At 47.1% G+C, this 17,089-nt stretch overlaps 1 protein-coding gene across 2 annotated transcripts in view; it reads right to left on the minus strand.

The window, feature by feature from the left end:
* LOC136192347 (uncharacterized) overlaps nt 1-17,089 on the minus strand; it is a 17,418-nt gene continuing 329 nt past the window's right edge. Inside the window, exons 3-29 of one of the 2 annotated variants that reach the window (XM_065980892.1) lie at nt 10,601-17,035; nt 9,590-10,546; nt 9,441-9,541; nt 9,104-9,380; nt 8,865-9,046; nt 8,614-8,814; nt 8,458-8,559; nt 7,214-8,404; nt 6,989-7,164; nt 6,793-6,925; nt 6,635-6,742; nt 6,303-6,575; nt 5,867-6,250; nt 5,677-5,807; nt 5,474-5,625; nt 5,267-5,419; nt 5,021-5,216; nt 4,644-4,975; nt 4,437-4,594; nt 4,269-4,386; nt 4,130-4,219; nt 3,981-4,073; nt 3,188-3,850; nt 891-3,134; nt 604-837; nt 437-551; nt 1-387 (exon numbers count right to left, since the gene is read on the minus strand). In XM_065980892.1, coding sequence (XP_065836964.1) covers nt 159-387; nt 437-551; nt 604-837; nt 891-3,134; nt 3,188-3,850; nt 3,981-4,073; nt 4,130-4,219; nt 4,269-4,386; nt 4,437-4,594; nt 4,644-4,975; nt 5,021-5,216; nt 5,267-5,419; nt 5,474-5,625; nt 5,677-5,807; nt 5,867-6,250; nt 6,303-6,575; nt 6,635-6,742; nt 6,793-6,925; nt 6,989-7,164; nt 7,214-8,404; nt 8,458-8,559; nt 8,614-8,814; nt 8,865-9,046; nt 9,104-9,380; nt 9,441-9,541; nt 9,590-10,546; nt 10,601-17,035 — 15,428 coding nt within the window. In that variant the 3' untranslated portion in view covers nt 1-158. Of the gene's footprint in view, nt 391-436; nt 552-603; nt 838-890; nt 3,135-3,187; nt 3,851-3,980; nt 4,074-4,129; nt 4,220-4,268; nt 4,387-4,436; nt 4,595-4,643; nt 4,976-5,020; nt 5,217-5,266; nt 5,420-5,473; nt 5,626-5,676; nt 5,808-5,866; nt 6,251-6,302; nt 6,576-6,634; nt 6,743-6,792; nt 6,926-6,988; nt 7,165-7,213; nt 8,405-8,457; nt 8,560-8,613; nt 8,815-8,864; nt 9,047-9,103; nt 9,381-9,440; nt 9,542-9,589; nt 10,547-10,600; nt 17,036-17,089 lie in introns of both variants that reach the window. The other variant, XM_065980891.1, reaches the window with a different exon arrangement.

Raw genomic sequence — 17,089 nt, forward strand, 5'->3', positions numbered from 1 at the left:
TAGAGATCACAAAAAGCTTTTCAGCGTATATCACTAAACAAACCAGGCAAAACCATGCAAAAACAGCTACTGAAACACATTCCAACCTGTAAGACACGCACGGACGTACAGCAACATTCAAAATATATAGGTTAGTCAGACCTGTTCGCGACCCCTTGCTAATCAGCCGCTTCGTACAATACTTCACTGTTCTTTCTTTGAGAAGATGTAATTTCCGTGTACTCGTTTTCCTCTTCAACTGCTTTCCCTTGGCCGCTTTCTATATTTTCATATACCCCTTCTTCATCACTGGGAAAGACGGGCTTATCGTTTCCGCGATCGTAAGCGGGATTGACTATGTCAAGACCGCTAGTCGCTTTCATAGACGCCGGTGTGCGATCAAAGTACCTACTATACATAATCATATGATAGACTAAGAAAAATATTCTACAATAACCTAGTGGCTTTCGTATGCTTGTTCCTTTTCACAACCACAACAACCACGATAACAATCACTAGCAATAAGGCAACGCCACCTCCTGCAGCACTACCAATTATGATCCGCTTTGAGGCTGAGAAGAGAAAGATTTAGACTTTACTCAAATACCTAAACTATCCCTTTACCATCTGAACTAATTCTAGGACATTGGCCTGTTGGTGAACACCGCACCGTTAACGAAATCGTTGCCAATCCAGTTAGGGAAGGTTTTCCACCGTCCTTCGCTGATACTTGAAGCTCGTACGAGGAGTCAGCATTTGAATCCAATTCTTTAGCCAAAGATACTTCGCCAGTCAACGAGTCAATGGTGAAATATTCCTGAGTCGAATCCATACTGTACATCACCTCTCCGTTGCTTCCTAGAAAACAATAGTAAGACTAAACGCGCAGAAGTCAACAAGAAGAACTTCACCTGAGTCGAGGTCGGTTGCACTGGTGTTGACGACGCTGAAACCGGGAGGCGACCCGACAACAACCGACGGATCATAAATCTCCTCACTGAAAATCGGCGAATTGTCGTTTACATCACTCAGAGAAATAACGGCGGTTGCTTCAGACGTCCGGAAAACTGGCTGAGTCAGACTCGCTACAATGGCAACCGTGATTTCCTTGACCTTTTCGTAATCCAACTGGACAGAATTCGCTACTTGGAGAACTCCGGAGTTGGTTATGGTAAATGCATTCGCACGGCTACCCGATTTGAATTCCTGGCTTCTGATTGAATACATCACGTTGGTGCTAGGCTTTCCGTCAACAAGAGCCTTGACACTCAAAACAGACGAGCCGTCGGGTGAGTTCTCTTCTAAAGTAGTGCTGTATTGTCCTTGATCAAATAGTGGCCTCTTGGCATTCGTTTTGTTTACAGAAACGATAACGGTTACTTGGCCAGATAGGCTCGGGTTCTGTTTATCCAGAGCTCTGATAACGAGACTGTACTTGTCCGTTACGTAATAGTTGAGCACCGCATCATCTGACAGATAGATTCCAACGGCACCGGCGGCAGAACGTTTAATCGCAAATACGTCTTCCGATTCACTGGGCACAACTGACACGAGCTGGTATTCAATTTGGGAGCGATCTGAACCGACATCTGAATCAGTCGCTGTCAAAGACAACAGCATCGCGCCTCCTTTCGTTTGCTCTCTGACAAAAACGGCATACTGACGTTGTTCAAATTCTGGAGCGTTATCGTTGACGTTCGTGACGGATATCCTGACCGTGGCGACAGTGACGGCACCAGGAACTTCGGACGTCTGTGCAAGAATGTTGACGTTGTATTCCTTCTGTTGTTCGTAATCCAATGATTGGCTCAAGGATAGCACGCCGGTTTTCGCATGTACACTGAAAGGCAAAGATTCGGCGTTGTAGAGACTGTACGAAATGCGGCTGGCATTGAGCTGAGTCGTGCGAACAGAGAGACGCGGTGTGACGGGCACGACCGACTGAACTGCAGCATCCTCGGCGAGCCGTGCAACTGCTCTCGAACTGACAAACTCAAACTGATCAGCGATAGTGACGGTCAGGCGAAAGGTGCAAGATTTCGGTCTTGACGATTGATCTCGAGCTGTCACAGAAAACGTTGCTAAGCTAAACGGGCCAGACGGCTTTGGCGGAGAAGAGCGGAGAATCACGTCTGCCCCTGTCGAGTCGTTCGTCACCACATTGAAAAGGTTTCTTGATAGAGAAGTTGACTGGAAGTTCGTCAGAGTGTAAGATAGTCTGCCAGCCGCACCACTATCGACGTCAGTTGCTTTCAGGTTAAATAACGCCGTGTTTGCGCTAGTCGTATACGGAACAGAAGTTGTTAGACTTCCTGGTATACATTGCGGAGCGTGATTGGGCGAGATGACATTTACGTCGATCTTTCCTTTCGTGTGGCACTGAGGCTGACCGAGATCAGATGCAACGACATTTAGAACGTAACTTTCGCCTGCAAGAGATCGAGCTAGAGTAACCAATCCACTTTGGGGATTGATTTTGAACCGATTCGAGGCCAACGCATCCAGAGAATACTTCACTATTCCGTTTGGTGAAGCTTTGCCGTCTCTATCAATTGCACTCAATTGAACAACGTTCCTTCCTAGAGGAGCCATCTCATCGACGTCGACAGACGAGGGAAGGCCGACAAAAACGGGACAGTGCAAATTCGGTTGAGTGACGGTCAGAGATATTTGAAGATTACCGGTCAACGATGGCACGCCGCTGTCGGTGGCAGAGAGAGTAAGCAAGAAAACGTCGCCAACGTAGCTACGCAATGACGCTGCCGTGACTATAACACCCGTTTGAGTGTCAACTTTGAATAGGGAATGGCGGCCATTTGAGCTTGCAAGACTGTACGTGACAAGACCGTTCTTTCCACTATCCATGTCTAAAGCGGGCTCAGACACGACGACAAATCCATTAGCGGCCGTCAGCGGAACAGCGACGTCGATAGACGAAACATTGAAGGTGGGCGAGTGTTGATTAATTCCAGCTAACTGATCACAGCGAGGTCCATCGTAGTCTGCAGTGCATTGACAGGTATCTGGCCCGATGCACACTCCCGTAGATGCATTGCCGCAGTTGTTCACCGCTGAGCAGTCGGGTGTGTTGCACTCCGGTCCCTTCCATTTGGAATCGCACGTGCACGTATCTAGAGCAAGACACTTTCCATGGCCTAAAGACGAAACTTATATAATAAATCCAGCAGAAACTAAGCATCAGTCGTACCTGAACAAAACTTCTTTGCTTCACAAGAAAACTTGCTGCAGTCAGAACCCGTGTAGCCGTACTTGCAATCACACAAATCGATTTCGATGCAAGCTCCGTTGCCAGAGCAATCGCTCTGACCGGCGCACGACGCCACGCTGCAGTTCGACCCTTTGTAACCCGCGTAGCACGAACAGTATTTCTTCCCGTTCTGAGCAAGACAGACACCGTTTCCAGAGCAATCGTCCAATTCCGGACAATCGGTCGGCGTCGCACAGTCGACGCCGGAAAATCCTCCGGAACAAGAGCAACTATTCGGTGCAACGCAATCGCCGTTTCCCGAGCAATCTCCGGCTTTAGTGCACGTCGGAAACGCGCAGCTTGATCCTCGCCAACCGTCCTTGCAGACGCATTTGTCCAAGCCGACGCACGAGCCGTGATTGCTGCAGTAGCCGACGGCTTCGCACGAGTAGAGATTGCAGCTGACTCCCGCCCAGCCGTAGTCGCATTTACACTTGTCGTGATCAATGCACGCTCCGTGGTTCGAGCAATCGCTGATGCGACTGCAGTCGGCTTTCTCGTTACAAGACGAACCAGTAAATCCGACGGAGCATGCACACACATCGTGAGACTTGCATCGACCTTGAGATGGACTCGTACAGTTGGACACTCCGTAACAAGTAGCTACAAAAGCAATTCATTAGACATCGGTTTACCAAAACCACACACTCTGTCTGGGACTGGGTGGGTGCCAACAGTTAGAGGGGTCCTGTGTGAACAAGTGCCTCCCAAAATTGTCAAAGCAAATTCTTACCTGGTTCGTCACAAAGAATACCGTCCCATCCAAAGTGACACTTGCAGAATCCAGACACGCAATCGCCATTCAAACTACAGTTTGCACACGATCCTAAAGCAATTAATTGCTCGAAGTTATAATGGCGTCAGAGTGAGAATCAAACTAACCGAGATTACAGTCTTCTCCGAACCAGCCTGGAAGACATATGCAGGTGCTATTTACGCAGCGTCCCTTTCCGGAGCATTGTGTAGGGCAGCCTAGACTCATCCATAAGAAACTGCGGAATTTGGTATTTAGATACCATACCCGTTTGATAAGTTTCCTGCTGAGCCAGAGTTGTATCGTTCGTGATAGCTACGTCAAATACGCACTCCTGTAAGCGCACGCCGTCGAGACCTTGTTGCTTGCAAAGACTCTCGGCCATCTTCAGTAAGAGCAGATAGTAAGAAGGCGCGCGGACGTATGTGACCTCACCATCCTGGTAGAAGAGTCGATGTCGTTGATTGAGTAGAGCGGAACGAATTTAGGATCGGTGTAGGATGAGTCCAATGTGTCGTCTTTGTGAAAATTCGAATGACTCCACGACCAAGTGCCGTTCAAGCCGGAGCCATCAAACGACTTGGCAATTTTCCCTGCATACCACCCAATTAGAGAAACCCCAAACTGAATATTGAACATTACATGATTTAGCAAAGTCCAACACTTTGGCAGGGACGTAGGTGACACCGTCGGATCCCACCAAGTCGTTTGTCACATTTCCGTCCATCAGTCCACACAATCCTTCCGTTGATCGTTTGAACGATGCCACCGGAGCGAAAAGTATGTTGATGAATTGACGCTCCATCGTTCCACTGTACCGGACGTCAACAGACAAAGAAACGCCGTTGGCGAATTGGAATGAAATCAAAGCTATGCTTTCAGGCGACGACATCAAGGATACTTCAACGTGAACTGTGTCCTTAGCCAAGTTGAGCTTGAGACCGTCCGATAAGGACGTCACTACACCGTTGAGTCTAAAAGAAAATACTAATATCATACCGTTATATCGACTGACAAACCTTAGAGTGGGTAAATCTGAAGGCTTAGGCTGGTGAAGCGTTGAAATGGCAACGACACTCGGACCGGCTTTTATTGCAACGGCGCCAATCAGAGACGCTCTGGCGTACTTGAAGAAACGAGTGTCCACTCCAAAGTCGTTGGCAACGCTCTTGCAATACCAAAATTCGCCAATATCAAAGAAGTCATAGCTAAATCCTGTAAAACCACGTGCAATACGACTTTCCGACAGCACAGATTCGACTTACCATCTAAAGTCTGCAAATGAGGATCTCCGCCGCCTGGACGAGGCCTGGCGAATTGACAACCAGGACCAATCCACTGCTCGTCGCATACGCAGTACGGTTTTCTGTCTGCCTCACTTCCCATTGGTATGGTGCAGATGCCGTTATCAGAACAAACTAAAACAATGACGCTGCACACACACGACAATAAGGTAGCAATTGTCAACTTACACGGCCAAGGACTGCAGTCAGGCACGTCACAGAAAGGCCCTTTCCATCCATCTGCACAAACCGGTGGCAGACCACCGCGGCCTTGCTTTGATTGACAGCTACAAGTGCAGTCTTGCCACACTGGTTCAAGGCCTTCCGGACACGTAGGACATCTAGAGTAAACGGAATGCACAGTAGTCTCAGCGTGTCAGCGTGTGACCTACTTATCATCAGGACATATGCATCCGCTTGGACCAAGAACAGAGTCCATGCAGTTGTTGCACTTACAGCCGCACTGACACTGGCCGTCTGGTCCAAAAACGCTCGCAGTGCCGTCGTTGCAAGTACAGTCACACTAAACAATAGAACCAACGATTCCAGCATCAATATGTAGGCCAACCAAAATCGCCTTACTTGGCACATTCCATCGTCACTGACGTCCGCGTGGTCAAAATCCGAACACTGACATTGGCATATCGGCTGAGGCAAGAAGGAATTGAAAATTTCAATTGACCCAGCTGAACACGCTTGTGTGCATGAGCAGCCAGGCGATCCGCTGCAACCGCAAGGCTGACAAAGTTTAATTCCGTTGCCGTTGTCGATGCAGGAGGCGGCCCCGGGACACTCACATGGGCAGTCCGTCTCGTCCGTCAAGGGCAAACAGAGACCCGAGGTGACGTTGATAAACGAAGCCTGTTGCCACGAATCAAACATCTGCGAAGAATTGTAGTACAGCAGATCTATGAATGACGTTCCTTCTATTTGATCAACTCCGGCACGAGATGACGAAAGTAATTTCTAGACAACAGCTCAAATATTCTCAATATCTATTGAGAAGTCGCTAGCATACCTTGCCAAAATCACATCCTCTAGAGCATCTTGTCGTTTCAAAATGACCTTTCAGTGACGGAGAAATTTCCACAGTAAATGAAGACTGGGGATAGAGACTGGGTGATGCTGAGAAAGCAGACGTCACGATCGCAGGTATTGATGACTGGGCCACGTGGTCCGGAGTTTTATACGACGAGGGCCACGAAATTCCGAATGTCGGAGTCAGGGAAGACTCAAACGTTGACGTGTACTGTGGATGATCAGCCAAATCTTGATCTCCCTTCAACTGAGCCTAATAAGACCAATAGTCTAACACTCGAATTTTTTTTGCGTTTCTTGAATGATAGTTACCTCTTTTATGTATTCGGTCCCAACTCCGTTTCTCCATACTGCACCCAATTTAGCATTTCCACGGGATTGAGAAAGATAGGAAAAGAATATGCTACTAGGACCGGTCACCTGCAAAAACAAAGCGTTCAGAAAGAACACAAAATGGCGAGTAAGCCTACGTCGTAATCAAAAGAAAACGAATACGATGCTGACAGTTTCGTTTCACCACGAACGCAGATTGAACCGATAGAAATGCAAAAAGGCTTTGAAGGGGCAGTAACAGATACTGCAGGCGGAGATGAACTTCCTTTTCTGCAGAAAAAAAGCGAGCCAAGATATATATAATCGACAGAAAGAGAGCTTGTTCAAACTCACGAGCTCGGCAAAATCTCCAAATTAGCACTGGTTCCAATATGCAAAGGTCCTTTGAATGAAAATCCGACCTTCGTTACGAAAGGCGACGTGTGGTTCGATCGGAACGTCATCTCTACTTGAGGATCGTAACTGACAAGCGTCTCAGTCGAGATTACTTCTTGATCGGAACTTCCAATCTTAAAATAACAATTAGGTGAAAAATGTTAACCTTCTACGTCGACTTACTTTGGTTTTCAATATTTCGTGATGAAAGAACATTGTCTCGTTTGTATCGCACCATTTCATATTGCTACCACTATTTCCGCCGTTGCGTGGCGCACCTGGCGCATCACCGCCAATGTTCACACTCACGAGACCATCCCGCTCACTGCACGAAGTTCCGACGCCGCTGGAGGGATTGAGTTCCAAGAAGGTTGTGCTGTCATCCCACGATCCATAGAAATCAGCAAGAACACCAGCGGCTGGGCCGCTGGGACGACCGACGATCACGTCACCAACCGATAGATCGAGACCCGATGGAGAAACATTGTCAAATATAAGCACACCTTTGACGCCCGTGCCGCCAACACCCGTAACAATCGGAGCCTTATTGACCGGAGATTGTCCAGTCGTCTTTACCTGTAATTTTACAGACGGAGGAAGTGGATTTCGAGAACAACTTGCCAGGGACGTATGAACGATTGTATGCGGTCCGGCACTGACAATAGATTCGACTTCTTCAAAAAATCTGCTTCCGTGTGCACTGACAATGCCTTGATTGCTGATGGGATTCAAGCCCAGACTGTCTGATTCCACCGACGGCAACGCTATAACAATATCTCCGTCAGACGTTCGTTGACACTTGTAAACGGAAACAGATGGCGACAAAACTATTGTTTGTGAGGCTCCGGGAAGCTGCGGGGTGGAGGAGGCTGCAATCGCCTCAAGAGCTGTCACATTCGGAACAATTTCTACGGCTGCTTCGTCGTAGATGTCTTCCAGGTCAACAGTGTCAATGAAGTCGGCGTACTTTATCGTCTCCTCTAGGTAGGCTGGAGAAGCCTTGATCAGTTGATAGGCACCCCATTTGGTCATAGCAAGTATCTTGTCGAGTATTCCTCCACTTTGACGACTGGAAAGTATGTGGCCAGTGTACACGTCTTTCAGCGATGGTGTTGTGATGTAATAATTGTAGTTGCTAGCGCCCAGTAGACGGTAGATGGTCGAGCTTCCGGGATCAACTCGTACGTCAGGGTAAAGATCGACGTACTTTTGACGGCGATCAGACGACGATCCACCCGAAGATCTCTTGTAACGAAAGTCTGATTCTCCGTTAGGCAGATGACTCGGAATTTTAGGCGCATTCGCACCGAGACCGTAGTCGGGCGTAACTCTTCCATAGGGACATCGTGATTCGTCCCAATTGAGGCAAGACGACTAAAAAGATGTGACGATACAAGACTGTCTGCCAAGAATCTACTAAGACTCACATTTGCTTCGTTGTAGCAGTGGCCTATGTCGTGACAATGCTGGCAAGTTTCGTAGCTGCTTGTTGCCACAGACCAGTCGCACGGAGAGGAGCACCCAATGTCCTATGCAAAAACTCTATAGTTATAAACTAGCAAGACCCGAATCTTATTAATTACCTTTATTCGATCTGAACAACCTTCTCTCCCTGGGCTGTAGCAGCTGTAGTAGAACCACGTGTTGCATTGCTGCTTATCTGGGCGACTACCTAGACCAGGAATGCAGGCGGCTTGACTGTCGCACCAACCACAGCCCGGCTGTCGACTGCAGGCGTCACACGTCGTGTACAGATTGCAGTAGGTCGTCGTACAAGCGCGACCCTAGAAACGGCAAATAATTTAAATAAAAATACCAGTTATATGTTCCATGCCTTCCAGCCAACTCGGCAACGACATTGATTCGGCCCCACGCATGTTCCATAACCGGAACAGTCGTTGACGTCGGTGCAGTGAAAGTCGCTGCAGTCTTCGCCTTGCCATCCCTTGAAACACGAACAAGTACGCGTAGCACTGTCACACTGTCCATGCTGCGAGCAAGCATTTGGACATTCGTCTGAATATCAAAAGAAAATATACAAAAAAACTTGGCACAAAATCAACGACAACGTACCGGCTGGTAATTTGCTACAGAAAAACGGAAGACGTGTACTGCAATCCTCGATTGCCCATCCTGCCGATGTCAATTTCAAGCAGTCTCCGGCTTTTCCTCCATTAACGCTTCCGTAGTCAAAGTCCGATCCGTCGGACCACGACCAATCGTTCCCGTCGTGTTGGAGTCCAACCCACGCTCCTGCGCTTGTAAGCGACGCGGGAGGACGAGGAACAAGGCCATTCAAAAATGTAGTTACGGACGCATCGTGGATAGACCCAAGCTCCGATCCCTGAGCCTAAAAAATAAATGACCAATTTAGAGTGCGTCCAAAGACGTGAACTGCTTGCTTGCTTGCCTTGCAAAAAGAATTCGCCGAGGCCCAATCCACTGCTCCTTTGACGTACAAGTAGCAATAAAAGTCCCAATAGTCCTCTAAAGTCCACCCATACTGACACCCTAGTCAAATAAAATCTTAGGGAAGAAGACTCGTTCTCTATAGCGTACCTCCGTTATCGGTCCAAGGCGATTCCTTCACAACCGGTGCAATGTCCGCCGCTGCCAAGCTCGAAAAGTCGTCCTTATCTCTCACGCGCTTCTCGGCTTCACTCAAATGCCGACTTCCCCACCAATTGTCGACAGCATTATGATGCCCTTGATTTAAATCAGATCCCGCAGCAAACTCGTATCGATTCGCCGGATTCGTGAAGACGTTTCCAGTGTACGACGGCCCTACGCCAACAGCATACACTGTCCATCGCTGGTTCGGCGTTTGCCCAATATTGAGATACAACGTGTTGTTAGCAAATTGTTGCCCAGAAATCGACGATCTTTGGCCGGTCTCCCAATAGACAGCGTGCCGTCCAGTATCGTTATGAAAAGTGTTGTCAATGACGCTAGCAGCGATTCTGTTGATTGACAAAGTGTCGTGAAGAATTCCAGCAGAATTGTGGTTAATCTTGTTGCTGCGAATGCTCGCTCGAAGCCCTGTTGAACTGGAAGAGCCAGAAATGCTAATAGTACCGCCTTCCCTGTTTCTGACGATGCGATTGTCAAATACGTCAATTGATGTTGATTCACTTCGACTCGTATCAAGATTTAGGCTCACAGCTCCGCCGCTGTTGTCCGTCAGTCCGTTATTCTGAATGACGATATTTGCATGGTCTGCTGAGACGGCAATTCCGGCGGCACGGCCTTTGTATGACGCTGTCGTAAAACGACCGTTGTTTGATATGGTGCTTCTCCTGATTTTGATGTCGCGAATGACTGAACCGTAGGCCGAATCTCCACCGTTTGTGACATTGCCATCGATTCCATTCCAGCTGTTGTTTGAAATCACGGAACCCTCGATCGATACGCTTGAACGATCGTATGTACTCTGACTCGAATTGAAAGCAATGCCAGACAGAGAATTCGAAGCAAAGTGTCCACCGGACACAGTATGCAACCATTGAGAAGGAGAGGCTGTGAAAAAAATATAACTGCGTTATAATAATCAATGCAAATAACTACCCTTACCGATAGAATGTTGTTGAACGTATATCAGAACAAAGTCCTTCCGCGGATCGAAACTGGAGTAATACTGTCGCGAATAAATAGACACATACGACGAGCTTCCCTTTGTTACGTAATGAAGAGAATCGCCCTGGAACCGAATTCTTCTCGAGCTGAAAATTGTTCTGCTGTCAATAACAGTATTGCTCGATGAATCTTGAAATTGAATTGCCAAGATATCAAACGACAAAACGTGGTTCGGGTCAGCTTGAATGTCGACCCTACAGTTCTGATAAGTATAACCACTCCGTTGCATTAATTTCGGTACGTATCTCAGATAGAAAGGAGTCGACGCCGACAATTTCCCAGATTGAGAGCAAATGTCCACAGGTGATAAGACGGGGTAATTCCAAGAACTCTGCAAAAAGCCGCCGCTTGTCAACGCCAGCCCGTGACCGCGATTTTCAATGGCTGTTACTCCTTCCAATGTACTTGAAAGGGTATTTGATAATCTTAGTCCTGTGCCTTCATTTAATGACAAGTCAAGTCTGGTAATATTTGGAGTTGGCGAGTTAAGAAATTCTACGCCTGTCCAAGCGTTTTTGGTCACACTTACATCCGAAAGAACAAGTCTGTGTCCCACTACTTGAATAGCTGCAATTTTTTCCGCGTTTGCGTATCCTGCACTAGACAGGAAAACGTGACTCATCACTGAAGGCTGCTGCAAAGATTGAGAAAATCGAACGCCGGACCAATGCAGCCACGACTGTCGCTGTTTCAACAGAACTTGATTGTTATTATTGCCCGTCCAACAGCTAACATGCAACGCTCCGAGATGACATTTTGACCTTCGGAACACGTAGTTGACGCATTGCGCTAGCACTGATTCAGAGCTACGGCAAATCAAATGCTCAAGCCATGCGTCTCGTGAGTATGAAGAATTCACATAGCGTGAAGGTGGCCACAGCCAATTGGCATGGCTGTAGCCGAGTTCTCGGCATACAACGTCTGACAAGTAGTAATTGTGACTGGTGCGATAGAATCTATCTTCGTCATCCTGCAGAGCGCAAAGGGTCCCCCATGTCCCATTGTAGTATACTTCAGCAACTCCTTCGTGTGCTACGGCTCCAACGAGACGTATGTTTCCTAAACTGCTTTCCACGAACGACGAAGAACGTATAACTAAGCTGTTGTCAACAAAGTTTATTGGCAGATTCTGCGTTCCTTGAGCAAGAAGACGACCTTCGACCATTATTCCTGTGTTGGCAGTGAATCGAAGCTCGACGCCAGCTTCTACTGTCAGAGTTTGTCCAGGAAGAACAGTGATATCGCCCACAACTGTATACGGACTACCAGACATGGGAATAGTCGTGCTTGTAGTAACCCGTCCTCGAAGGATCGAATTCGGTCTCAGTATGGAAGTATCTCTGGATGCGGAGAGTGACACGGCCGGGCCCGATGGAGAAGTAAGATACGGAAAAAATTCCACATTGGCAAGTCGAGAGCAGTATCCAAAGTCCACGATGCGGTCACGAATCGAAGCTTCATCCGCCGTTCCCCAATAGTTGCTGGTCACGTTTAGCGATAACTCTGACGAACTTTGAGCTGGAAGTTGAATACCAAGTTCAAACTGCGATTCTGGATTGCTAAACTCATTGTTCTTCATGGTAATCCGAGACGACATAGATACAACAGCTACAGCAGGATAGCCGTAATCCACAGCGTATAATTCAGTGGAATTGACAGTGTTGTTGAGAAGACGATTGTTTTGGAACAAAAATGGTGCCGTCGTAAAAGCGTAAGGAGATAGTTTGACGACGTACTTTCCACTATTGCTGTGAAAAACATTTCGTGTCACGCTGAGACTTTGAGCAGTTCCCTGCAAAAGCATTGCTCCACCCGTACTTCCACGGTGGCCGAAAAATGTGTTTCCGTCAATGCTAGCATGTGCGTTCAACGTGCGGTCAAAAATCAGCCCATATCGTGTCTGGCCTGAAAATAAATTTTCGGAAATCGTTAGATCAGTCACTCCTAAATTTGAATTGTCCGAATAAACGCTAACGCCGTCTCGGTTAGAATCAAAGACGTTTCTAGTCACGTTCCACTTCACAAATCGCGATTGTTGATTGTAGTCGTAACTGTACAAATAAAGACCACTGTCGCCACTATTGGACACGCGATTAGAATCGATCACGCGTGTGCGCTGTCCATAGTTATATCGATCGTAGCCATAAATGTAGATTCCATTTGAACGGCTGTCAGTTATCTCGTTGTTCAAAATTTCGATGTGTCCTCGCAAAGACGACATGTACAATCCTCTGCTACGAGAGTGCCGTATAACGCTGTTTCGCAAGGAGTAAAATCCGTAGTGGGAACTACTGTAGATTCCGTAACTGGAAGAATTTTCTACTCTTGCGTTACTGATAAAGACGTCGTCATTGGTGCTTGAAAAGTAAATGCCAGTGCCGACTGAGAACAGATTAGCATCATTGACTCGAGTAGTGGGACGACCCGGTTTGGTTGAAAGAGCAACAGAATACAGAGCAAATCCAGGAGCACTACTTTTGCTTCCTGTAGTGATCTCAACAAAGACGGAATTGCCAGATGACAAAAGGCTGTCGTCAATCGAATTCGTATTTTGACCACTGTACGTTCTGATTGTTGGTGAAGAGCTTGATGGTCCATTTCTGAACACAAGCCTATCGTCATTATAGAGCTGAACGGAAACGAGCGTCAGAGACAAGACGGTATTAGGAGGACCTCGAAGCTCGACAGAGCAGTAAATTCCAGCCAAATGATCGTCCTGATGTAAACCGAAGTACGTTCCGTTCTCCATGCCCACGTTCAAAACAGCTGGCACAGAACAAATCGACTGATAGTTTGTCAATCCCCGCAGTGAGCTAGAGCTACGATACATGCGAATTCCTGTGCCCGTTACATTTCTGACTGTAGTTCCGTGAAATGTCAAATTTCGTGTCCTCGGACCATAAAATGATATTCCATCACCCCGCCCTCCATCAATGACTAATCCAGTAATATTTACTTCTTCGTGAAGGTACTCGAAAGACAAAGCGGTTGACGCAGAATCTTTTATAGTCACGTTAAGAAATGTGGGCGACTTCAATATGGCTCGAACGGAAGGTACAGTTCTTGTTCTCCATCTTCCAGCCCCTTGAATCAATGTATGCTGCAACACCGACGAAGGCAATGCATGACTGCTTCCTGAAGCGGGAACGGTTGACGTTGGAGAAAATCGAATTCCTGCCCATCCTCCAAATTGTCTGCCATTACCAGATTCTACTGAATCATAGCAATAGACATAAAAAGTTGAGAGGCAACGGCTTGATGCTGAATATTTCCCTAAGCTAAAGGTGCAGTGATTAACATCAGTGGCATTTCCCGGACAGCTAAATTCTGTAACAACAGGAGTTTTCAAAGACGGAAACCAATTTCGATAAGAGTAAGAGCCTCGGCTGTAGGCAAGCTTCTTACACGCTAAATCAGCAAGCTTGGTTATAGACGTGTAGTCTCGGCTGACATTAGATGGTAGACAAATTGACCGCCACACTTGATCGAAATTAACCTGAAGTGTTCCATATTCTCTTTCTCCGGAATAATAGCCGTCAGTAATACGAAATGTGCTGCCATTGCGTTGTTGTGAAGCTAGAAACTCTCCACGAAATGTAACAGGGCTGACTGAACTTCCTAGGGACATCATGCTGCCTTCAACCAAAATGCCTGTATTCGCCTTGACTTCAATGACGACTCCAGCTTCAATAGAAAGTGAGCCTGTCGGAAGAATCGTGACGTCTCTCGTGATCAGGTACGGAGAACCAGCCGCTGTCAACGTCACAGAGTCGTTCAGCTGACCTCCTACCTCTCCAGATGGAGTAACGAAGAGTGGGTAGTTTCTAGGATGACTTGATCCTGCCACGTCAGATGGGTCGGCAGAGAGCAGAAAGGGAAAGTAGTCGATTGTAGCCAAGAAGCTCGAATCGTCGAAATCAAAAATTCTGTTCTGAATAATCAGTTCGTTATCTGTACCCCAATAGTTAAGTGTGGCATTGATTCTGTCCAAGGAGGACGTTACTTCAACTCCATTGCCAACATCATATGAAGAACCTGGATTGTCAAATACGTTGTGATAGACTTCTACGTTGACACTTCTCGTCACTTCAAGAACGCAGTTGGGCAACGTTTTATAGGCAATTGTTCCATTGTAAACAACGTTATTTTTCAACGTATTATTTCTGAAGAAGGCGACGTTCTGAACTTGCACTCCGCTATTGAAGTTTGTGCTAGGAGACAACAAAACGATTGACTTCCCCTTGTTACGAACAAACGTGTTTCCTTCTATAATTACGCGACCCTTGTCATTCGCACTTGAGTAGGTACTCAGCTCAACAACATTTGAGTCGGATCCAACGTCCATATCTTCGAACCTGTTCCCAGAAAAAATTGCACTTTGGTCCGTTTGGTAAAAATTTTGATAATAATAGAAACGGCCTCCGTTTTGACGAAACACGTTGTTTCTCACGCTAACCGAGCCCACCAATCCATATCGGTAATACACGTAGAACTGCATTGCATAGGAGCTTTGCTGAGAGGTTCCCACGCGAGTAACAACATTTCCCTCGAACGAAATCGCCCTATCCTTAGTCAATCTCCAGTTGTACGTGTACGGTTCATAATGTTGTAGGTAGATACCTCTGTAGATGTACCTCATTCCAGAATCAGTGCGTGATCCATTGAGGATGTTATTCAACATAGTCATATTACCAGCTCCGTTGCTATACCAGTAGATGCCATAGCGATGGTCACTGACATGTGATTTAGAGAGCGTCATCAATGAAAAATAGCCATTCAAGTTAATTCCGTAGTTGTAATTGTAATCCCGTACGCCATATTGAACTACAGAGGTGTCTATCTGAACGGAATAACCGTTTCCTGAGATCTGCATGCCACCTTGTCCGTTGTCAATTGCTTTATGTCCAGCAACGAGAAGAGATCCAAGAGGACCTTGAACACGAAGCCCGTAACTTGAAACAGAGCGAATTGTTGAGCAATCCAGAAGGTTCACTTGTCTTGAGTCCAATCGATAACGAGAAACGTACGCTTTGATGTCGCCAGTCAAGCCAGAAGAATATGGATCAAAGTACATCACCAATTGATGATAGTCAGCTGTCACGTTATTTGCGTTTGACGACGTAGCGCAACGACTTAAATGCCGGTATCCTGTATCTCCATTTATCACTCGTAGACACCCTCGACCGCTGATCAGAAAGCGGTCAAAGGAAACAGACAACCCGTAGCCAGGTGAAGTCTCCAAAATGCGGTAATAGTAGTAAGAATATCTTGCTGTTTTAAAGGTAAAGTAGACACCCTTGTCATCAACAAAGTATGACTTTTTGTCTCCTCTCGTACTTCCCGAATAACTAAAATCGTGAGAGGGAACGCTAACAGTTGGTCGACCAGTAGGAATAGGAATTCTGGTGAGACTAATACCGCCTTGAGTACAGTTCTCAAAGTGACATCGCAAGCACGTCAGACGGCGAGATGACTGTCCCGTCAAGCCCGTGCTACTGCAGTTAAGAACAGTAACTGCTTCAAAGTCAATGTCTGCGTGGATATTATTGAGCTGAATTCCTGATAATCGACTGTCCAAAATAGTCACGTTGGTCATTTCGGCCACTGCTGACGTCGCTCTGACGGCAGCCACGTTTGCATCTGGAGTAGATCTACGAACCGTATCAGGCACAATGCCTGCATTTAAAATCCGAACATTTTGCATCACACTCGATGTTGAGTAGTCCATCACTCCATTCGACGACGTTGTCACTTTGGCACCTTCACTTTCAAACGTGATTCCGCCCCAAAATCCCACGCTTCCTTCACCGCAGACAACACCAATATCCTCCGTGTGCTTACACTTGTTATTGTTCCACTTCTGAGCGCGGCAATCCAAAAGAGAATTCTCGACGCCATCGCAGTCGACGTTCGATAGCCCAATGTCTCCCGTTCCAGCTCCAAATCGCCTCGTGCTATAGTCAGACCCTATTGGATCATTGAATCCAAGATGACGGCAGACGACTTTGGCGTTGTTTTTGTTCCAAAAATCGTCGCACACCGTTCCCCAATTCTTGCTCGACGCATCGTACACTTCGATTCGGCCTTCGCGAGGAGTTGAGCCGCCGACGAGACGCAAAACCGCCGAATTGACTCCCACAGTCGCATTGTGACGCATGATGATCTCTTGGTCACGTGAACCCGCGACGGCTTTGAGGGTTCCATTCACGACGAGACGAACTCGAGCTTGAAAATTCAAATCCACACCGGACTCAATGGTGAGCGTTGTTCCGCTCGACACAGTCAGGTCGCTGGTGACTGCGTATGGACTCTTGGCTAAGGTCAACAGCGCATCTGATGAGTAGACGCCCCCGATTTCCGTTTCAATACTCACTGCGAGAGAAGCTTAAAATAGTCACTGGGGTCAAAAAAGGCGTGGAAACTTAC

The sequence above is a fragment of the Oscarella lobularis genome, chromosome 10 (assembly GCF_947507565.1).
Source record: "Oscarella lobularis chromosome 10, ooOscLobu1.1, whole genome shotgun sequence".
Lineage (NCBI taxonomy): Eukaryota > Metazoa > Porifera > Homoscleromorpha > Homosclerophorida > Oscarellidae > Oscarella > Oscarella lobularis.